The sequence below is a fragment of the Hemiscyllium ocellatum genome, chromosome 6 (assembly GCF_020745735.1).
Source record: "Hemiscyllium ocellatum isolate sHemOce1 chromosome 6, sHemOce1.pat.X.cur, whole genome shotgun sequence".
In the NCBI taxonomy this organism is placed as follows: Eukaryota; Metazoa; Chordata; class Chondrichthyes; order Orectolobiformes; family Hemiscylliidae; genus Hemiscyllium; species Hemiscyllium ocellatum.
In genome coordinates this window covers 61,858,815-61,881,503 of record NC_083406.1, presented here as the reverse complement: position 1 = coordinate 61,881,503, position 22,689 = coordinate 61,858,815, and the positions used below count along the sequence as shown (strand labels likewise).

Genomic DNA, 22,689 nt, shown 5'->3' with positions numbered 1-22,689 from the left:
GCTATGCCTGCCTCTTCGTAGGATATGTGGAACAGTTCATCTTCCGCAGCTACACTGGCACCACCCCACCCCCTCTGCCACATCGATGACTGTATTGGCGCTGCCTCGTGCTTCCACGAGGAGGTTGAACAGTTCATCCACTTTACTAACACCTTCCACCCCGACCTCAAATTTGCCTGGACCGTCTCAGACTCCTCCCTCCCCTTCCGAGACCTTTCCATTTCTATCTCGGGCGACCGAATCAACATGGACATTTACTATAAATCAACCGACTCTCACAGCTACCTTGACTACACCTCCTCCCACCCTGTTCCCTGTAAAAACGCCATCCCATACTCCCAATTCCTTCGTCTCCGCCACATCTGCTCCCAGGAGGACCAGTTCCAATATCGAACAACCCAGATGGTCTCCTTCTTCAAAGACCGCAAATTCCCCCCAGACGTGATCGATGATGCCCTCCACTGCATCTCCTCCACTTTCTACTCCTCTGCCCTTGAGCCCCGACCCTCCATTCGCCACCAGGACAGAACCCCACTGGTCCTCACCTACCACCCCACCAACCTCCATACACATCGTATAATCCTTCGTCATTTCCGCCACCTCCAAACAGACTCCACCACCAGAGATATATTTCCCTCCCCTCCCCTATCAGCGTTCCAAAAAGACCACTCCCTCTGTGACTCCCTCGTCAGATCCGCACGCCCCACCAACCCAACCTCCACTCCCGGCACCTTCCCCTGCAACCGCAAGAAATGCAAAACTTGTGCCCACACCTCCACCCTTACTTCCCTCCAAGGCCCCAAGGGATCCTTCCATATCCGCCACAAATTCACCTGCACCACACACATCATTTACTGCATCTGCTGCACCCGATGTGGTCTCCTCTATATTGGGGAGACAGGCCGCCTACTTGCGGAACGTTTCAGAGAACACCTTTGGGACACACGGACCAACCAACCCAACCACCCTGTGGCTCAACACTTCAACTCCCCCTCCCACTCCACCAAGGACATGCAGGTCCTTGGACTCCTCCATCGCCAGACCATAGTAACACGACGGCTGGAGGAAGAGTACCTCATCTTCCGCCTGGGAACCCTCCAACCACAAAGGATGAACTCAGATTTCTCCAGTTTCCTCATTTTCCCTCCCCCCACCTTGTCTCAGTCAAATCCCTGAAACTCAGCACCGCCTTCCTAACCTGCAATCTTCTTCCTGACCTCTCCGCCCCCACTCCCACTCTGGCCTATCAAATTCACCTTGACCTCCTTCCACCGGTCGCATTTCCAACGCCCCTCCCCCAAGTCCCTCCTCCCTACCTTTTATCCTAGCCTGCTTGGCACACTCTCCTCCTTCCTGAAGAAGGGCTCATGCCCGAAATTTCGATTCTCCTGCTCTTTGGATGCTGCCTGACCTGCTGCACTTTTCCAGCAACACATTTTCAGCTCTGATCTCCAGCGTCTGCAGTCCTCACTTACTCCTTTAGCCACGTCAGCTGTCTTTAGTGCCTTTTTGTTCTTTAGGCTTGTACAGATCGTCGATTTCGCCATGTCGTAACTGTATAGCGAGATCAGATACGCAAGCACCATTGTCATGTTTAGATATTATTTCCTTCTTCGTTTCTACAGTAATACGTTTAGGTTTCTTAACACCACTAAGACTACCACTTTTCACTTTCTTGGGAGCCATAATGAGGGCTAATTTGATGCAAAAAACAAAAAAAAGCATAAGAATGTTTGGATGTTTGATGTTCACAATGCACGCGCCAAAGATGAGCTGAATGAGATCACACGGGGCCCGAGAGCTTTTGCATTCAAAGCGCGCGTAGAAAAGCAGAACAATGACAATGAAACCATGGGCTTTTTGCATTCGTACCTTCATTCGTACCTTGAATTTCATACGTACTTTGAAGCAAAATTTTACTTACAATCCTGTTCGTAAACTGATTTATTCGTGAACCGGGTCGTTCGTATGTTGAGGCGCTACTGTATAATATTGACGTACTCAGAGCAGGATACTAGAGTGATTTAATTAATAAAAACAATAAGGATGGTAGATTTGGATGGTGTGTTGCATTTGGAATAAATGGAAGCTGCTTGATAACAAGGTGATCCACCTTGAAGACATTTGCAAAATTGTTCACAGCTTGACAAGCTTCAGATCTCAATTTAGGAGTTGAAGTTGGAGTTGCAAAAAGGAGGATATAATATAATGAGGAGGATAGATACTGTTCTCTGCAGCCATATGTGATTCCTGAAGTATGCATTGCCTGTTTGGTATGAGGCTTAAGAACAAGTCCTTGGGGCAGCACAGGAGTGGGAAGGGAGGGATCCAGTTGTCATCATTCACATTGATACCAACAACATTGATAGGACTTGAAAACAGGTTTCTGCTGAAAGATTTTGAACTCAAACTTGCTCTGGATTACTATCTGAGCCACAGGCAAACATGGCACAGGAGAAATAAAATCAAGAAATTAACTGCATAGCTTAAAGATTGGCAGGTGAGGAAAGGGTTTCAGCTCATGAAGCACTGGCACTAAACACTGAGGTAGAAGGCAGCTGTTTCAATGGAACTGGCTTCATTGAACTATGCAAGGACCAGTATTCCAGGGAATTGAAGAACTGTATTGATGGCTGTAGATATTCAGGGATATATGACTTTCCAAAAGTGTAGACAGAAATGAAAGGGTGGAGGGATAACTTCATTAGCATGAGATGGAACAAGTATAAAAGCAAGAAATAATGTAAAAGCAAAAGATGTAGAATCCATCTCGGTGGAGGTAAGAAATAACGAGGAAAAAAAGACACTAATGGCACCCACAAAGTAGCTATTCTGAAGGGTAAAGAAGCAATCAAGAGATCACGAGGACATTTAAAAAATGAAGTACGTTAATCATGGGTGACTTTAACCTTCATGGAGATTGGGAAAATTAAAGTGGCAAAGGTTGCCAAGAGGAAGAATTCATTGTATATTTAGGACAGTTTTCTAAAACAAATTGCTATGATCCAACCAGGGATCAGGCCATTTTGAATCTGGTAATGTGCAATGAGATAGGTGTAATGAATGAATTCTCAGTAAAAGATCATCTAGGGAACACAACACATTAGAATTTAGCATTCAGTTTGATAGTGAGAAACTTGGGTCAGAAACAATTGTACAAAACTTAAATCAGGCAAATTACATAGGGCGAGAGAAAGGTTGGCTGCTGTAGACTTGGAAGAATTTAGGAGAAAAGATGGATAAGGAATAATAGTGCACATTTAAGAAAACAGAAGATGACTTACAGGAAAGATATATCCTACTGATGTACAAGGCTTATAAGACAGAAATAAATTTATCATGGTTATCATGTTGATAAAGTATGGCACTGGAACAGGCACAGGATCTGATAAAGTGTTATGCCCGAAACTTCAACTCTCTTGCTCATCAGATGCTACTTGATCTGCTGTGCCTTTTCCAGTACCACATGTTATCAACTCTGACTCTCCAGCATCTGCAGTCCTCACTATCTCCTAGGTTAAAGGTGTATCAAATTGAAAATGAGAGAATTCTTGTGGCACAGAGGTTACTTAGAGAATGAGGCTGGGGAATAACACTGGTGAACAAGGAAATGCATTTTTCTTCACAGTAGAAAACATTAATATATTTCCAAAAGTACTAAATAATCAAGTGGTATAAGGATATAGAGATGAAATTAACAAAATCAAACTGATTACACAAAGTTTGGTACCATTAGCAGCTCCATCAGCTTAAGCTACTGAAATAGTCCAAGTCCAAATACAGCAAAACCTATACAATATCCACGCCTGGGCTGAAAAGTGGCAGGTAACATTCACACCATGTAAATACCAGACAATGATCATCTCCAATATGGGATAATCCAGCCATCATCCCTAGACATTCAATGGCCTTAGCATCACTGAAGTCCCAGGATTAACATCCTGGGGTTGCCACTGACAAAAACTGAACTGAACTAGCCATATAGAGGTCTTGAATATTACAGCAAGTAACTCACAGAGAAGAATGATGGAATACCTCCCCCCCCCCCCCCCCCCTTGCTTGGATGAGTGCAGCTTCAATAACACTCAAGAAGCTTGACACCATCCAGAAACCCACTTGATTACTATCACATCCATTCTCTCCATTACCAATGCTCAATCATAGCTGTATATAAAATCTACAAGATGTATGGCAGAAATTTACCAAAAATCCTTACACAGCACCTTCCAAATCCACGACCATTTTCATCTAGAAGAACTAGTAGATGCATGGGAATACTACCATCTGCAATTTTCCACCGAAGCCATTCACCATCCTGATTTGGAAATATACTGCCGTTCCTTCGCTGTCACTAAATGCTGACCTAGTCAGCAACACACATCTCCCATGACAGAATAAAAAAATACAAGGTTCTTAAGGGACTTGACAAAGTAGATCCCAAAGGATATTTCAGTTTGTGGCCATTGAGTGGACAGAATCTCAGAGTAAGGGGTTACCCATTTAAGATAGAGAACGAGAAATTACATCTCTCAAAGTGTTGTGAACCTACGGAATTCTTTACTGTAGAGGGATGTCACAACTAGGTGATGAAATATATTCAAGGCTGCAATACACAGTTTTTATTCAGTAAGGAAATTAAGAGTTATGGAAAAGAAAAACAGGAAAATGGAGTTGAGGATTATCAGATCAGCCTTAAATTAATTGAATGGTGGCGTAGACTTGATACATCTGTTCCAACGTCTTACACAGAACCTTGTTAGACTACACCTACAGAACTCCATGTAGTTTTGGTTTCCCTAACTAGGAAAGGATGTATTTGTTATAGAGGGAATGCAGCAATGGTTCATTAGGCTGATACTAGAAAGAGCAGCACTATCCTATGAGGGGAAATTGTTTAGAAAGATGAGAGGCGATCTGATTAAAAATACAAAATTATGATATGGCTCAACAGACTAGATGTAGGGAGGATGTTTCCCCAGGTTGGTGGATCTTGAACCAGGGAACAGTCTCAAAATATGGGTTGGACCACTGAGCACTGAGATGAGAAGAACTCTCTGTATTCAAACAGTAGTGAACCAATAAAATTCTCAACCACAGAAGGCTGTAAATGCCAAGTCACTGAATATTTTTGAGAGAAGTAGATACATTTTTAAATTTTAAAGGCATCATGGGTTACGGAAGAAAGCGGGAATATGCTATCGAGATAGAGGATCAATCCTATGTATTCTATTTGCTGCATCAATCAAGCCTGCTTTACACTGGAGAAACCAAACACAAGCTGGGTGACTGCTTTGGGAAACACCTCCTGTCTATGCGCAAGCAGGACCCCAACCTTCTCTCAGCTGGTCATTTTAACAGTGCCCTGTTCACATGTCCACATGTCTATCCTTGGCATGCTGCAGTGCTCCAGTGGGAATCACAGTGTAAACTGGAGGAACAACATCTCATCTTCAGACTAGACACTTTACAGCCTTCTGGACTTAATATTGAGTTCAATGTCTCCAAATTGCGAACCTGCTCCCATCCCTTTCCTTTCTTTTAGCTTTACATGTTATATCATCTGTCACTGCATTCTTTCTCTGCTCCCCCCCACCTCAGTGGGACTGTCTGTCTTTCCAGTCTGGCAGTTAGACACACTATTGTTCTGTTATTCTCACACTCCAATTACTTGATCTGAACTATCAACATCATTTCTCTCCCAGCACTCCACAGCTCCCCCTCGTCCGTTCCCACCCCCCCCCCCCCCCCCCCCAACTATTGCATAAATGCTTCTCCCTTCAGACTTCATATCGGCTCTGATAAAGAGTCATTTAGACTTGAAACATTAGCTTTCTCTCTCCATGAATGCTGCCTGATGTGTTGTGATCTCCAGCATTTTTTTGTTTTTAGTACAGATTCCAGCAACTGAAGTAATTTGCTCCAAGATAGAGGGTCAGCAATGATCATATGAAATGGTGGAACTAGCTTGAAAGAGTTAATGGCCTATTCCTTTCCCTACTTTCTATGTCTTATAGTCTTATACAAAGAAAGGGCAGCAGGGCTTCCCATTAGCAAATGGACAGTGGCCAATACAATGTTAAATCCTTATTAAGGTCAAATGTTCCATATAAGCTGAGAGGTGGTTGTTATCTACCTGGATAAAGGAACAGTCACAGGTTGCCTTGTGGAGAAGTCCCTCTGCTCCCACAGTGGTGCCCAGACAGTGTAGCTATTTGTTAATGCAAATTTTTAAAAGTTGAAGACAAAGCGTCCTCACTTTCGGCAGAATGTTGGCTCAGTGTTTATCAGTGCTGTATCACAGGGCCAGGGATCTAGGTTCAAGCCTACCCTCTGGCAACTGTCTGTGTAGTGCGTGCACATTCTTCTTTTGTCTGCAGTGATTTCTTCCGGCCTGTGTAATTATCATCACTTCAGATAAAATGAAGAAAAATATTCCAGAGTAGAAATGCAGATTGAGCAAAGACAGTTCAGAACTGTGGCAAGATGTGAGTGGAAGAAATCAAAAATGTGGAGAAGAACAAAGATCTCTGTGTCTCCATCTCCCATGGATTCTGTAATGCATGAGAAGTAAGGAGAGAAATAGATGGGTGACTTTTTTTCTGGCCATACTTGTTAAATCTAAAACCAAAGTGGAAATTCTGCTCAGTGCACGCCCTGACAGTCCCAGCAGGTAAAATGCATGGTGAAAGCAAGTGTACTAAGTAGGGCCCTACAAAATAAACTTTCCAAGGGTAAAGTCCAGGACTTTCATTAAAGGACAGTCTTGTGCTATAGCGTATTTTTCAGCAAAGAGCATAGACTTTTGATTCTGACATGTTAAGCTAGGAAATGTACAAGAGGAGCTTAGAGTTGTATATGCTTTCTGACTTTCCACCATTTCCAGTGGGGAAGTCTGCTTGCCATTGTTATTTTACTTGCATAACAGAGAATAGAAGATACTGTCTACTAGAGAGTAGGTGCTTAAGGCTTAAAGTGAGGCTAAAGGACTGAGTACTATGAGCAGTTTATTTAAGAAAGTATATTGTTCCAATTGGAGGCAGTTCAGAGAAAGCTCACTCGAGATGATTCCCTGTATGGAGTGATTGTCTTATGAACCCTGTTTGGGACACTACTCATTGGAATTTTAAAGAATAAGAGGTGATCTCATTGAAACATGTAGGATTTTTAAAGGAGCTTGATTGGATAAATGCTGAGAGGATGTATCCCCTCATGGGGAAGTCTAAGTTCAGAGGGCATAATCTCAGAATTAAGAGGCACTCATTTAAGACTGAGATGAGGTGGAATTTCTTCTCTCAGATGGTCGCAAGTCTTTGGAACTCCTTACCATAGAAAGCTATGGCAGCAGAGTCCTTGTGAATATTTAAGGCTAAGAGATAGATACAATGAAAACACAGGGGCTTTTTAACTTCTTTGCCCCCCTCAAGGGTTTCATTTTTACCCTGTGGTAAGTTATCCTTATATCTTCACCAAGATCTACCTTTCCCTTTCCATGTGAGGATTTCTCTTTGCCCCAATTTCTATCCCTCATGGACTGAAATTGATTCTGGAAGCCAAACTAAGTTTTGTGCATTAGCTCATAATCATCAGCCACTTCAGCTGCTAACCTTGCTGTTTTAACTCGCTACTTTTCCACATGAGTTCGCACTACTTCAAGCAGTGAAGTTTTTGAATTCTTCCAAAACAATTACCTCTCTAAGGGCATCATAGGTTTGTTCGATATTTAAAGCCCTTATCCATCTCTCAAAATGACTTTGTTTGATCCTTTCCAAGTCAATAGAGGTTTGATCAGGGTCCCTTGTTAGATTCCTGAAATGTTGTCTATAGGCTGCTAGTACAAGCTCATATGTGCTTAAAATAGCTTTTTTCACCTCCTCATACTCCCCAGATACCTCTACTGATAGTGATGTGAATACCTCACTAGCCCTACCAAAAGTTTCGTTTGGATCAACAAGACCCATATTGCCAATGGCCTCTGTATTTCTTTCGCCATCTTTTCAAATGAGATGAAAAAGGCTTCCACATCCTTCGTATCAAATTTAGGCAATGCTTGAACATACTTAAACAGTTTCTCATCAGGCTTCTGACTACCAGGTGCTTGCTCATCATCACTCTCTTCCTCTTAAGCCTACCTTCAGCCTTTGAAGCTGACTTTCCTTTTTAATGTCAGTTTTTGAAGTTCAAAACCTCTCTCTTTTTCTTTCTCTGCTCTCTCTTTTTCCCTCTCTTCTACTTTTAATCATAACTCAAACTGTTTCATTTCTGCTGCCCTTTCCTTATCTCTTGCCTCTAACTCAAGCTGCTTCATTTGCAATCAAATTCTTGCCATCTTTATAGATTCTGAAGATTTCTTCAGCAAGTTTAATTATCTTTCTTTTTATTAATTATCTTATCAAGCTATAATTATCTTTCTTTTCCTCACAGAAGCAGGCAGTTCCAATTCCAGTTTCTCTGCTAATGCTTGCAACTTGGTCTTCTTCAAGTTATTCAAGTTTTTCAAAACTTCCAAAGTCACCGCATCCACATCGAGAAAGCTTTTGGTGACTGAAAGAGCCATTTCTAACCCAAGCTTTGTTTACCCAACCAAACCAACACCCGCAATAAAGACATTAACACCTACCACTCGCTGTTTAAAATCCCACAAAGAGCTCCCAATCTGTTATGGACTAGGCCAGATAACGCAAAACACTCTTAAACAGACAGCCCAGAACATACCTTTGCAATTTGTTTCAGTAAGTGTACAGTGAAAATTACCTGGAATAAGTTAGCTAGGTTGACTACAGGATTTTAAAACAGACAAAAAGAAATTCACAAAATTACACAATGAAACACAAAGAACAGAATAGAGAACCCCCTACAGAGCTCAGTCTATCCAAACAAGGCTTAATTATGCTGTTCTGAACATACACAACAGTTGCAATAAGCAAATTCCCTTTAAAACCCAGTATAAATGGAAAACATGCCTACAGGTTGAAGTTGAAGGGCAGAAAAGAGAGAGAGAAATAGAGAGTGAGTTCCCACACAGCTCACTGTTTAACTTCCAAGCAGTTCAAGACTGAACTAAAAACTGCTCAGCTCAGCTGGAGAGTTGACCACTCCCCTTTCTTTATACAGGTTATGTCTAAAACATGGCCACTTTGGCCTGAAGTCTCATCTGTTTACATACAAACAAAAGGCCTCTCAAAATCCTTTTCATCTCTGTACCAGGCCAGACTGGTCGCAGCCTGGCCCAGTTTCTTACCCCTCTAAAAAAACTCAAGGACAGAGTCTCCTTGAGCCAAGGAACAGCTTTTAGAAAAAAAGGGACTAGCTTTGTGACAGCCTAATCCTGTTTCTCTTTCATACGGTTTTAAGGTCTTCTGGAATTATCAGCTGAAAAGGATACTTAATATTTAACATTCTAAGAACACAAATAAACCAGATGTCACAACCAAGGAGATGGATTTTTACAAGAAAGGAAAGATTGATAGACAGGTGCACTAAATTGGAATAAGCCCAAAATATGTGAACTCATTCAAGAAAGAACTAGGTTAGAGATTGATTTTTTAAAAAAACCAAGGGATGAAACAGATAATAACATGGTGTTTAACTTTGGGTTCTCTTACTGTTCTATATGTTTCTTTGTACCTACAACTGTACATTAGAAGTTTAGGAATGAGACCCTAACATTCTTGTGAGGTTTAGTACCATGATGCACCTATAATAAGATCCATTACTTGGAAATTGGGCATTATTAATTAGGTTCTCTGCAAATTAAAATAATTACTAGCTATCTAATAGGACAATGGATGGCTCAGTGGGTTAAGTAGTCACACTGTTTATTTTTGGAACTTGGTTTTAAAATAAGTGCAGGCTGATAATTTTGAACTCTTCTCTTGATCGCCACAAGTATCCAAAGTAAAATAAACATAAGTGGTGTTCAGTAGTCTTGTAGAAAATAAGTTAAAAATACAGAACAATATGTAAAAAATCAATACACTATATACGAGATTGTTAAAAGAAATAAGTGAGAAAATTATTGAGGTTTTGACCATCATGTTTCAGTCCTTCCTGGCTACAGGAGTAGTGCCAGTGGATTGAAAGCCTGCTAAAGGTTGGATCATAGTTTATAATGGGAGGAAGGACTAATCTCTCAGTATCGTCTGGTTATCTTAACCATAGATTTACTGGAAAGAATTATGAGATATAGCGTAAACCTTTGTTAAGGAAATGTCATATCTGACTAACTTGAATGTATTTATTGAGATGATGACAAATAAACTTGATGAGGGCAGAGTTGTGGATGTGGCCCATGTGCATCTGAACAAGGCTATTGACAAAATCTCATATTGACAAAACGATAGATTTGTCCAAATACATAAAAGGCTTTGGCCCATAGGAGAGTGGTAAAATGGATTAGAAGTTGTCTTATTAATTGGTACCCAAGAGTGTTGTTTGACATGTATATTGGAACAGGTAATCCGAACCAGTGTAGTTCCAAAGATCCCTATTATTGTTCCTTTACTTTGAATAACATATACTATTAACTTAGATTCAAATGGAGGAGGGCATGATAAAGAAGATACAAAAACTGGTCGTGTGTTTGATGGTAAAGAGGAAAACTTTAGACTACATGAAGATATAGATGTTCTGATCAGTTGGCTGGAAACAAGAAATTGAAGTCAATCTGGAAAGATGCGAGGTAATGATTTTTTGGCTGTGCCAAAAGGCAACAAATACACAATAAGTGGTAGATACTGAGGGGTGTGCCCATAGACCCTCAAAGGTCTTTAAAGCTGGGCATGTCAATACGATGGCTAAGAAATCATACATCATACTTTTACTTATTAGCTGAGGCAAAAAAAAATAAGTGATGTTAGGCTAGAGCTGTATACAATACTAGTTAGGCTATAGCTTGAATACTCTCTTCATTTCTAACTGGAAATATGTGACTGTACCGTAAAAGGTGCAGAGGAGATATAGGATGCTGCCAGGACTGGAAAATTTTATCTTTGAGTAGCCTGGGATTGTTTTTCTTGGAACAGAGGTGACTAAGAGATGCCTGAGATGTACAAAATTATGATGAGTTGAGATAGGGTAATTAAGGACAACATTAACAGAGGGATTAAAAAATGGTAGAATAATTCACAGAAAGACGAGAAAGTAATTTTCCATGTAGAGACCTAGAGCACATTTCCTGAAAGGGCAGTGGAGGCAGAAACTCTCACCACACTTAAAAAGTACGTGGATGGCTACTTGTAGAGCTGTGATCTTCAAGGCTAAAAACAAAGCTCAAGAAGATATGGTTAGGCTAAACGGTTTTCGTTGACTGGCTTGGACAATGGACCAAATGACATTGTATTAAATTTTCCATGATTTCTTTGATATCTGTAATTTTAAATACAATGGGGTCTAACTTCAAATTAGCATCTGCATCTGATCTGATGTCCGCTTGAATGAAATAACTGATTGCATTCACTTTGAGTAGTTGAACATTTTGTTGTCCTTAAAAAGATCCCAGAAGTCTAGGGAAAAAGTGGCCTTTAAACTCGTAGGAGTTTGGTATTTGCAGAATTGGAAAACAGGATTGTTCATTGTGGCTTCACAAAACAATTAGAGGCCATTGTTGATATACCTTCCTTCCACCATCCTTCTTCTGCTTCTTTTAAAATGCACCTGAGCTTCAGCAATTTTGGACCACTAACCTGCATTAGGAACATAGATGTAGAAGTAGACCATTCAATCCCTTGAACCTGCTCTGCCATTCTAGGACATGGCAGATAATCTACCTCAATACCATATTTGCAAGCTCCCTCTATATCTCTTTACGTCATTAATAACTGAGAATTAATTAAACACTGCCTTGTACATAATGACTGAATTACTGTAATTTCATGAATTTCATTCTGGGGTAAAGAATTCTAAACATCTGAAATTCCTCGTCATCTCAATTGAAATGGCTTGCCTTTTATTCAAATACGATGTCCCCTAGTTCTACAGCCCACAGCTAGATTTCAGCAACTTATGAACAAGATTACTTATGTCTCTTTGAACATCAATACATTTCAATCTTTCCTACCAAAGTGGATAACCTCACTTTTCAACACTTTATACCATTTGCCATGTCCTTGCCCATTGAGTCAGATGTTTAGATCCCACCGAGGCATCTTTCTGTCTTCCTCACCACAAATTTTTCCAGTAAGTTCTAAACTGTGCAAACTTTGAAATAATACAATTGTTCTTCACATCCAAAACATTAATATAGATTATGAATAGCTGGAGCACAAGTACTCATCATTGTACCACAGCTCACTAGTCACAGCCTGCCAGTCTGAAAACGACTCAATTACCCTTTGCTTTTTTCTGTTAGACAATCCTCAGTATGCTAGTATATTAACCCCAATTCCATGCACAATAATTTTGTTTACCAACGTCTTAGGTGGGGTATTTTTCAAAGTTATGTTGGGGTATGGGTATTTTTGCCATCCAAAAATCTAAATTCACCATGTCTACTGGCTCCCACTCTTTGATTCTACTAGAAATATCTTCAAACCTTCAAACAGGTTTATCAAACATGATTTCCCCTTCATAATATCTAATCGGCAGGTACCATTACAAAATTAAGGTGATCATCAATCTAACAATTATCATGATAACCATCTTTGTTAACATTCTTGGGTGAAGGCCATCAGGTCCTAGGGATTTGGCAAATTTCCACCCCATTAATTTCTCCAATACTCTTTTTTCATGGTGCGAATTTCTTTCAGTCCCAGACTCTCACAAGATCCTTGGAAGTTAATTATTTAAGGGAGATTATGTCTTTGTTCACACAAGAAAAGCATTTATTTAGCTTTTCTGCCATTTTCTACTTCCTGTTATAAATTCTCCTTTTTCTGCATGTATTGGATCCATGTTTGTCATTGATAATCTTTTCATTTTATATAATAATATAAGCTTTCACAATCCATCTTTATGTTTCTTGCTATTTTACATTCATATTCACCAGCTCAGTGGTTTGCACTGTTGCCTCACAGTGCCAGGGACCTGGGTTCGATTCCACTCTTGAGCAACTTTCTGTGTGCAGTTTTGCATTTTCCCCTTGTCTGGATGGGTTTCTTCCAGGTGCTCAGGTTTCCTTCCAGAGTTCAAAGATGGATTGGCCATGTTAATTGCCCATAGCATCCAGGGATGTGCAGGGTAGGTGGATTAACCATGGGAAATGCAAGTTTGAGGTGTAGATATGGGTGGGATGCTTTTTGGAGGGCCGGTGTGTACTAAATGGGCCGAATGGCCGTTTTCTACACTGTAGGGATTCTATGATTTGATATTCTCTTTCTCGATTTATTTATCTTCCTTTGCTGATTTGTAAGTTCTCCCGATTCCTGAAGAAGGGCTTATGCCCGAAATGTCGATTCTCCTTCTCCTTTGATGCTGCCTGACCTGCTGCGCTTTTCCAGCAACACATTTTTAAGTTCTCCCGATTGTCAGGCTTACAACTTCTATTGGGAACTTCTTTGATATAATAGTGTTCAACTTTCCTTGAAAGACATGGCTCTGTTACTTATCCTATTTGATATTTTTGTTAGTATTTAATTTTCAGAAAATATACAATTTCTTTAAAATTGCCTATCTACCAATAAATCTTTTAATCTATTATGATAAGGCTTAGGGGCAATTATGAATGTCCTTCGAGCTTTGCTGTTTCAGTTTGCTGTCACTGTGCATTGCTGGATTCACTTGCCATTTCGGGCACCAATGAAGTTGGATGTAAACAGTTGATCGTTCTTTGACAAATGGTATTAGTACAATTGCTGACTATTCATTGGTATGTGTACAATCAGTGTAAAGCTATTTGAAAGGTAATCCAGTCCTGAAAGCACATCAAGTGCATCTGATTATAAGTCAAGTCAAATTATTTAAATCTTTAATAATTCATTGGTGAATCCATATACAGCTCTGGCAATTTATCTAGATAAGAACATTGATGCATTAGGGAAATTTCTACCAACAGCAATTCTAAATATTTAATTGATAAAAAAGGCAGCTCCTAATGGAGTTTCATAGAATTAACTTGATTCAGTTAGGAAAAAGTCACAAAATGAACAAAGCTGACCTTTCCATCAATAAAAGTGACAAGAGACATAGAAGAAATTGAACACAAAGAATTGGATTTTCTAGTGAGCAACACAAAATGGGAGGCAGACTCAATTCCAGATATTGAAGCCACCACCTTTGGGATACAATATTGCTGGGATTGGGCCCTTGATAAACTTAGGGACATGCCTTTTGCAAAGCTAGCAGATGTAAGATGGGAATTGTGATGGGCTGAACCCTGAGACAGCAGAATAAAAAGGCTGCACCTCAGAACTCTTCTCAAACTTCTGGCAAATGTGTGAAAGACAATTAACAAAAAATTGTTCAACAGCCTTTCCTTGCTCCATTTGTTTGCAATACAACTGAGAAAATTCCCTGTTTTAATGGGCCAACAAAACTTTTCTAACATGCATTGATTTAAGCTTTCATCTTGCTTGCTCTGTTTGCTTCCAAATACTATACATGAATGATGGAGTGCAGAATTTTGCTTTCTCTCATCTCTCTTGCTGTCATGCATAAACAATGGAAATGACAGTAAAATAATGTAATTGAAGACACCTACTATTTTGAGGGTGGTGTCTTTATATGTGGTAGTTTGTTCACTAAAGGAACGCTCCCAACGTTCCAGCAAAAATGTTGGGTGTGAACACAACTCTGTTTGGCACGTTTGCCCTGCTTTAATTTTTTGGTGAAAATCTTTAATTAGTATAACTTCTATCTACCTACAGGAGCACATCTTGCCAGCTAGATCTGCTGGCAAATCAAATGTCAACAGTTATTACTACCAGCAGCATCACCACAAACAATGGGCAGTGCTAGTGCAAGCCAGGGAGGAAGAGTAACCATGGATAACCTGGAACTCAGGATACTCTGGGACTTCCCAGGAGCCAGCTTGGTAGGTTCTGTTGATTGGAACAGGATGATAGCATGATGGGCGGGGCTGAGATGGGGGGAGGCAGAAGGGTGAGGCAAAATTGAGAGGTTGGCTCTAAATGGCAATGTGGAACACAGGAGGGAGGCACCAACATGCCTTGCCTCATCTTTCATTGGACAGCAGACCATAGGAGCTGCATGTTTAATGCAGGACTCTCTCGCCACCCATTAAATCAGAGTAGTTGCAAGATCACGCCCTTTAATTAACATTAGTTGCCCATTTAAGTGGCTAAATTGTGTGACAGAATAGGTGGCTCTCCCAGTGTCTACTACACTGCCTGTAAAAATTTGGTGAGGGTGGGAAAGCTAGCAGCAGACACATTGCCCATCTTATACTACTCTAATTTATAGGTCTATTTGCCACCTTTCCCACTTATGAGCAGCTCATAGAATTCTACCCTACGGTTCTCAATTAAATGGTTTTTCCTAACAACTTCATTTGGAAATTTTGAAAATGTGAAGCACCCAAATGAGCAACTCTTTCAGCACAGCTAACTTCACATCATTTCATTGGAGTAAAGAACTGAGTAATGTTAAATACACATGAATGTTATAAGGGAGATGTGGGGCATTACATTCCAGAAGGAGAGAAAATCACCACCAAACTAATTAAGAAGATTTGATTGGAAATTATTGTCAGTAACACCAGATTGGTTCAACAAATGTGGATTCAGTGATGAGACAGTTTTGAGGAAAATTTGTCATCTGCAAAGGTAAGTGAAATCTCCAAAGAAAGAATAGACCCTTGGTTAAAGACCTAATACGACTCTCAGCTGCTGAATATATGCTACTCTTCATCTTTGGAGAAGTGTGTGCCCAGGACACACTTAGTCGAGGTAGCTGTGAGGCATAATGCTTCAGGAGGCAGGAAACATGCTTCCTCAAACCAAGTGGAGAAAGTGTTTTTCTTCAAGCTGAATTGCAATGCATTATTTATCTCATTTGCATTTGCTGGAGAAATGAATGCCCAATGTCTAGAAAATGGTTAAAACCACTGGAGTGACTCTTCTCCTGATATCTCTCAGGGCATCAATGGAGGCAGCAGCAGACATTGTAAGGGTGTCTCAGTTGGTGGAAGTTGGAGATGGCAAAACTGTCATTTCAGATGCAACTGGCTATTTTGGGACAAGGAGATTGGAGATTCATGTGACACATCATCAGAAAGCATGATGAGCACTTTGTGTTATGAAAGGCTTCATTAAAGTACAAGCTTTAGAGTCTCAAAAATTCTAGCCCTCACAAATTCTCTTTGTGACTCATAAAACTTGTTATGGCATTTCAAGACTCCTTTCCCCACAGTCATTCCGCTGACAAGTGAAGAATGAGCAAATCTCTGAGCAAGCAACAACACATCTGACTAGCACAGATTCTTTCACCTCTGTGAATGCTTCAAATTGATTAGAAATGTCAGTACTTGACAAGCACAGGGCTAACATGCAAGAAGGTGTGACAGAGACAGAGAAGGCAGTGTCTTTTTTAGGGAGACCTCTCAGAGTGGGAGTGATTGTCAGAGTGATGCTTAGCTGGACAATGAAGAAAGGCCCTAAGCATTCAGTTTGTGGTCAATACTTGGACCAGCAGCAACAGCAGGAGATATGATCTGTCCTGAATCTGTGAGGGCTAATGTTTTGTGAATAAAGGAGTTCTTGCAGTAGTTGAGCTCAATCATGTCTTAGAATTTTGAGTTTATGACCAACTGAAATGAATCAGAGGTTAGACTCAAGGACGCAGTACCTCAGGGGTGGCATGGTGACACAGTAGTTAGCACTGCTGCCTCACAGCTCCAGAGACCCGGGTTCAATTCCCACCTCAGGCGACTGACTATGTGGAGTTTGCACAGTCTGCGTGGGTTTCCTCCCACAGTCCAAAAATGTGCAGGTTAGGTGAATTGGCCATGCTAAATTGCCTGTAGTGTTGGGTAAATGTAGGGGAATGGGTCTGGGTAGGTTGTGCTTCGGCAGGTCGTTGTGGACTTGTTGGGCCAAAGGACCTGTTTCCACACTGTAAGTAATCTAATCTGGACAGCATGCAGAAGCAGCAAACTATTACGCAAAGAAGGCATCATTTTTCATGTAGTTTGGTCCAGTGTGTTCAAAAAGTGAGTCACCATGTTCATGTATTACATGAAACGCTTTGTAGGCTACACAGGTTATTTGCACATGTGGCCAAAGGTGGCTGGAGAGAATGTTAGCTGTGGCCCAGCAGCAGCGATCCTCAAACTAGCTGATGTTCAACTAAGGGTGAAGGGTGTGCTTGAAGATAAGGATGCTGCATTTCTCAAGGCACCCTCACCAAACCCAGCTTCTAGGGAGAATCTGTGGAGCATAGCCTGGTGATAAGGGCTATCCTGCAGGTAGGTAGGCAAAGCAATCCCAGGAGATGTCTCTTCAATCACATTCATAGCAGCTTAAGGTCAGTTGGCTCACTTTGTGCAGAGGAAGCTTCTTTCTTTGCATTGTCTGCTTATCTTCTTAAATGGTTCGATTTGTCTCTTTCCCTAATGAAATCAGTTCTTCCACTGTATCAGCATCTTCAAAGATCACTTGGTGTCATTGAGTCATAGTGTGACAGATCATGTCCATTCAAAACAGTCTGGCAGGTTTGTGTTGCAAAGCACTACCGGAGTTTTGTAGACATCTTTAAGAGCTTGATGATGAAGAAACTTAATGAAGAATCATGTGAGTAGATAGCTCTTATTGTAATATTCTGCACCTTTCTTTGTGCCACTCTCATGCAGGGGTGAGAAGACAATCTTCAAAAGCATAGATACTGTTCCCTAAAATAGGTGAGGTAGCTATAGAAGATTTGACTGGCAAGGAATGAAAATATAATGGTAACAACCTGGTAGATCTTTGCATGTATGAAGGAAGGTGTTGTTATGGTCGTAAACTATATGCATATTCAAGGAGTAGTAAGCATTTCTAAAATGTCATTGGATGCTTGATGGTAACAGGAGTTTGGATAATCATTTGCTGGATTGGGAGAATCCAGTGATGGTGGCAAAATCAGTTCTCTCTGAACCTGTGATGCCCCATTATTTATGATTCTATTCTGGTCTCCAAGCTTGGTGAAGAGGACACTTATTATCAGAGTGATGCAATGGTGTCCAGCTGAGTGTTAGATGCTACAAAGATTTGCGGCTAAGCCCTGAAGGATCCACAGTGAGGATATTCTAGGACACAATGACCTTGACTGTTATTGGCACAGTGGATCGATGAGCAAGGTGTGAACCCCTTATGAATGAAGGCACAGACATCTGCAACCTGCTCCCTGGAAAGTCCTAGACTCCTTTGACACAAGCTTTCCATTATGTCTGGATACTTTTCCCATTCTGGTCAATTCTTTGCTGAGGATTGTATCTTCTTCCCTCTGGTGGCCTTTTCTTCTAAGTTTTCTGATGTGTAGGGTTCCTAAGTTCATGTGCATGCTGCCACTCCACGGCTTCAGTGGTTTCTATTTCTGACAGTCCAGCCCATTTTTCCACCTGCGGTCAGTTAAGGTATACAGAGTCTTGGTCAGAGTCCCATGCCTAGGTGACCACCACCTTTGAAACACAATGTAACAAGAATTCTGCCTTTTAGTTCCTCCCATGTCCTTTGGGTTCCTGCATTTTTTCATGTCAGGGAGAGAATATTTTCACACATTTATGGTCCACCAATAACTTGCAGATAAGGTCTCTTTTAGCTGAGTCACATCTGCTGCACTCTTGCCTTTGTGTGTACATGCTGAGGGATTCTGAAGTCTGGCCATCTTCCGAGGAGTCACAAATAGAGATGAATACTGCCTTCATGAGGATCAACTGGCCCTCAAAGTAGGTGTGGCCCTCTTCTAAGTGCAAGCTTAACCCCTCCTCATGAAATCTATTTCTCACTCCACAGATGCTGCTTGACCTGCTAGGTCAGATATACAAAGGGTGCTGTACTGATCACTCAGAATTTCCAACAAATACTCTAGGAATTGACCAGGAATTTGAAACCACTCTGAAGAATCTTCTGTTGGAAGATTGCTTAGAAAAACTGTAGACAGACAAGTATACAGCTTTTTTTGTCTGATCAGGGCTGGAAAAGGTGTTTCAGATCCTTATGAGAAGGATCCTCTATGACATTATGAAAGGAACCTGCATGGGGATATGAACAGGAAGGGTTTAGAGGGATATGGGCCAAATCCTGGCAAATGGGACTAGATTAATTTAGGATATCTGGTCAGCATGGATGAGTTGAACCAAAAGGTCAGAATCCATGCTGTACAGCCCAATGACTCTATAACTGGGGTATTAATATGGCATGATCCCTTAACACAACTGTACAAAGAGAAAGGACTTCAATTAGTGGTAGGGAAAGAAGTCTGTCAATGGCATTATCCTAATTAAGTTCCTTTCCACCCTACAAACACATCAGGAGAGAGACCATAGCATTTTACCTACTAAAGGAAATCCTAGTCGCAGTTAAAACCCAGGATTTAATTTTAAAACGTGACAAGTGGAGCAGTTACCACCATTTAAAGTATTACATAAATTAATTAACACAACCATTAATTTTATTTTGCTTTCAGCAGAAGTATGTGAAACTGAACACTGCAAAGCAGGCTTAATGGAGTCATTTCGAATTATCAAATGCACAGTTGTGGGATATTGTTGCAGCAATATGTTGTCGAATCAAATCAAATTGGTAGACCATACCAAGTTGTGCTAACAAAAGGATTGTGAAGTGCATTTGTTGCTTCCTTCCTCCCACCCCCACTTAACATATTACAGATTGTTATTGGGTGTCTCAGCCTGTATTTAAATGAAAACAGTGAACATAGAAATATAGTATAGGTTGCAAAGAGATTTGATAAACTAGATGCATTGTGCATCTTTATTTATATGGATATATTGTATTGCTCCCACCATAAATGTAGATTTCAGAAACCGACTATGGAAAATTGAAGGATGGAATGTTTATCATGAGAACATAAACTTTTCCAAATGCAATTGTACAGAGAATATGAGATAAAATTCTAGAATTTTGAACCTTCTTTTGCTTGGTATAACACCCATCTCTTCACTGTCTCCTTCAGGTGTAACCATTCGTGCTTGCCACCATTCATCATCAGAGGCGTTGATAACATGTAAAATATCTCCATATTTGAAGCTGAGACCTTGACTTGGAAGACCACTGTCCTTGGCTTTGTCATAGTCAAATAGAGCTCTGAAAAACATATTGCAAAGGCTCTTAAGTTTTACATTTCTTGCTAGACAACAAGATATTTGTTATTGCTTTAAACACTTTATTACTTAAATTCAAAATATCCTGATTGTGTTTTCTATTTTTTTTTATTTTTGCTACTTAAAAATGTGGGCGGCACGGTGGCACAGTGGTTAGCACTGCTGCCTCACAGCGCCTGTAGACCCGGGTTCAATTCCCGACTCAGGCGACTGACTGTGTGGAGTTTGCACGTTCTCCCCGTGTCTGCGTGGGTTTCCTCCGGGTGCTCCGGTTTCCTCCCACAGTCCAAAGATGTGCGGGTCAGGTGAATTGGCCAAGATAAATTGCCCGTAGTGTTAGGTAAGGGGTAAATGTAGGGGTATGGGTGGGTTGCGCTTCGGCGGGTCGGTGTGGACTTGTTGGGCCGAAGGGCCTGTTTCCACACTGTAAGTCTAATCTAATCTAATGTATAATGATAGGTGCCCCACATCCTCAGAGCACATACTCATTTCATAATAGATGCACTTGTCTTATTTTATGAGGAGTTATTCATTTGAATGGATGATTGTGTTTCTGGGCACGAAAGGTTTAGAGGAAATGTATCTTCCGCTTGCTACCCCATGCCCAGATGTAATTTCCTTAAAGCAAATGACAGAACAGCTCTGCCATTTCTCTAATGATGAAATCTAACATTTTGTCAATTGTCAAACCAGCATATCTAGTTGACACAAAAGAAACAGCCATAAAGGGAAAATAAATTGAACTGTGGAGATTAATTTTAAAGGCAAACGCGGTTGCATCGAAACTAGTTCTCAATCTTAAAAACATTAATGCTAGTTTTTTTGAGTTCAATATGTAGGAATTACTTTGCTTATGGTTTAGACTAGCTTAAATTACCAAAATTATAGTTTTGAATAGATTATGGGCTGAAACTTATTTGGCTAGGTGATGATTTGGTGGTATGATTCATGCCACAAGTTCTCTCACCATGTCTTACCCAATTCACCTCTTTAATTGTTGTTACCATCCCAATTGGAAGTATCAAGTCCTGCATTAAGACCAGCATCACTTGCATCAGTGCCATCTTTGAAAGCCTGCTGTGCACCTCAAAGAGGTTTGGAATCTGGCAGCTGTCCTATTTGTTATTGGGTACTCAGTAGAGTTGGCCAAGAGGGAAATTTGGCACCCCAGTTCTCTGGCAGGGACCTGGTGGAGCAGCACAGGAAGCTCCTCCACCAGGACATTACACAATGCCAGCCTAGATGGAGATTGTAACCTGGGTCAGTGCTATCTCCAGGGTGCAGAGGACTAGTTGCAGTACCACATGAAGGTTGATGAACTTTTCCAATCTACTAGTGTATGTTTTCATTATCCACATCCCGAATCTGCATAAGAGGAGGATAATTTCCTTTTCAAGAGAGTGCTCAGATCGGTCCTGTGAAGATGCAGAGACACTCACATTCTGGCAACTGAGTAAGTACTACATATACTGAAACTTCGACTTAATTGCACTAATATACTGACATTAACTATGCTGTCAGTGTCATACGTGAGGGCACCACTTGCAACCAATAGTCACAAGACATTCTGTGTCTTATATCTCAGTGGTGCAGCCAGTATCCCAGGTATATCTGCATAAAGCCCCACGTTTCTTGCAGCGGTCATGTCCTTAACCTCTGTGAATGAAAGCGTCCAAGGTTGGCTGATGGACACCACACTAGCTCTGATACAGAAATATTGATGGCACTGGTGATTGAAAAAATGGGAGGTTGATGAGGAACTTCACACCAAATGTTGTGCAGACAGATGAGGGACAAATGCCTCAGGCCACTAGCTTTTGAAGGAGTGCTGACAACAGGCACTTGTTCAACCCAGAGTATAGCAGACATCAGGACACTGAACAGATTTAAGGAGAGTAGAGATTAATTTTTAATTAGTGATCATTATGGAAAGAATCAGGAGAACCAAGTTGAGGCCAAAATGAGATCAGCCATGATCATATTAAATAGCGGAGCAGGTTTGAGGGGGTGAATTGCCTACTCCTGCACCTAGTTCTTACAATCTTACATTGACAGGGCCATCACTCTCAGGAATTTCTGGACAGCCTATATTCCATCGCTCCAGGACTGAAGGCAAGGCGAGATTGGGGTGGAGAGTCTCAATCCCAGTCCAAGTGGTCTGTCCTCATGAAAAGACAGGGCAATGGCAGAACGTACACAGTAAAAGGAGGAGCCACTCACAGACCCTTTTTCATTCAGGACATTGAGGAGGTTGACTGGCCCTCCATCTCCACACCCCTCTGACCCTTGGAATATTTGGCCTGCCCAAACCCAAACTTCCAAAGGTTCCCCCTGCCAAACTGCCAGGTCCAATGGGTTTCACAATGAAGCAGGTTCTCTCTCCACCACATCAGCACAACTAGGTAGTGTAGTGAGGCACAGTAGCAGGAAGAAGACTAGGAAGGTACACTATGGCAGTGGAGGAACCACACATGAGAGTA

At 41.1% G+C, this 22,689-nt stretch overlaps 1 protein-coding gene across 2 annotated transcripts in view; it reads right to left on the bottom strand.

Moving 5' to 3' along the window:
- The window catches only part of dlg2 (discs, large homolog 2 (Drosophila)), an 876,537-nt gene that overhangs the window by 83,943 nt on the left and 769,905 nt on the right, over window positions 1-22,689 (bottom strand). For both annotated transcript variants that reach the window (XM_060825990.1, XM_060825991.1), the window contains exon 15: window positions 20,016-20,192. In XM_060825990.1, the coding sequence (XP_060681973.1) occupies window positions 20,016-20,192 (177 nt within the window). The remainder of the gene's footprint in view (window positions 1-20,015; window positions 20,193-22,689) is intronic.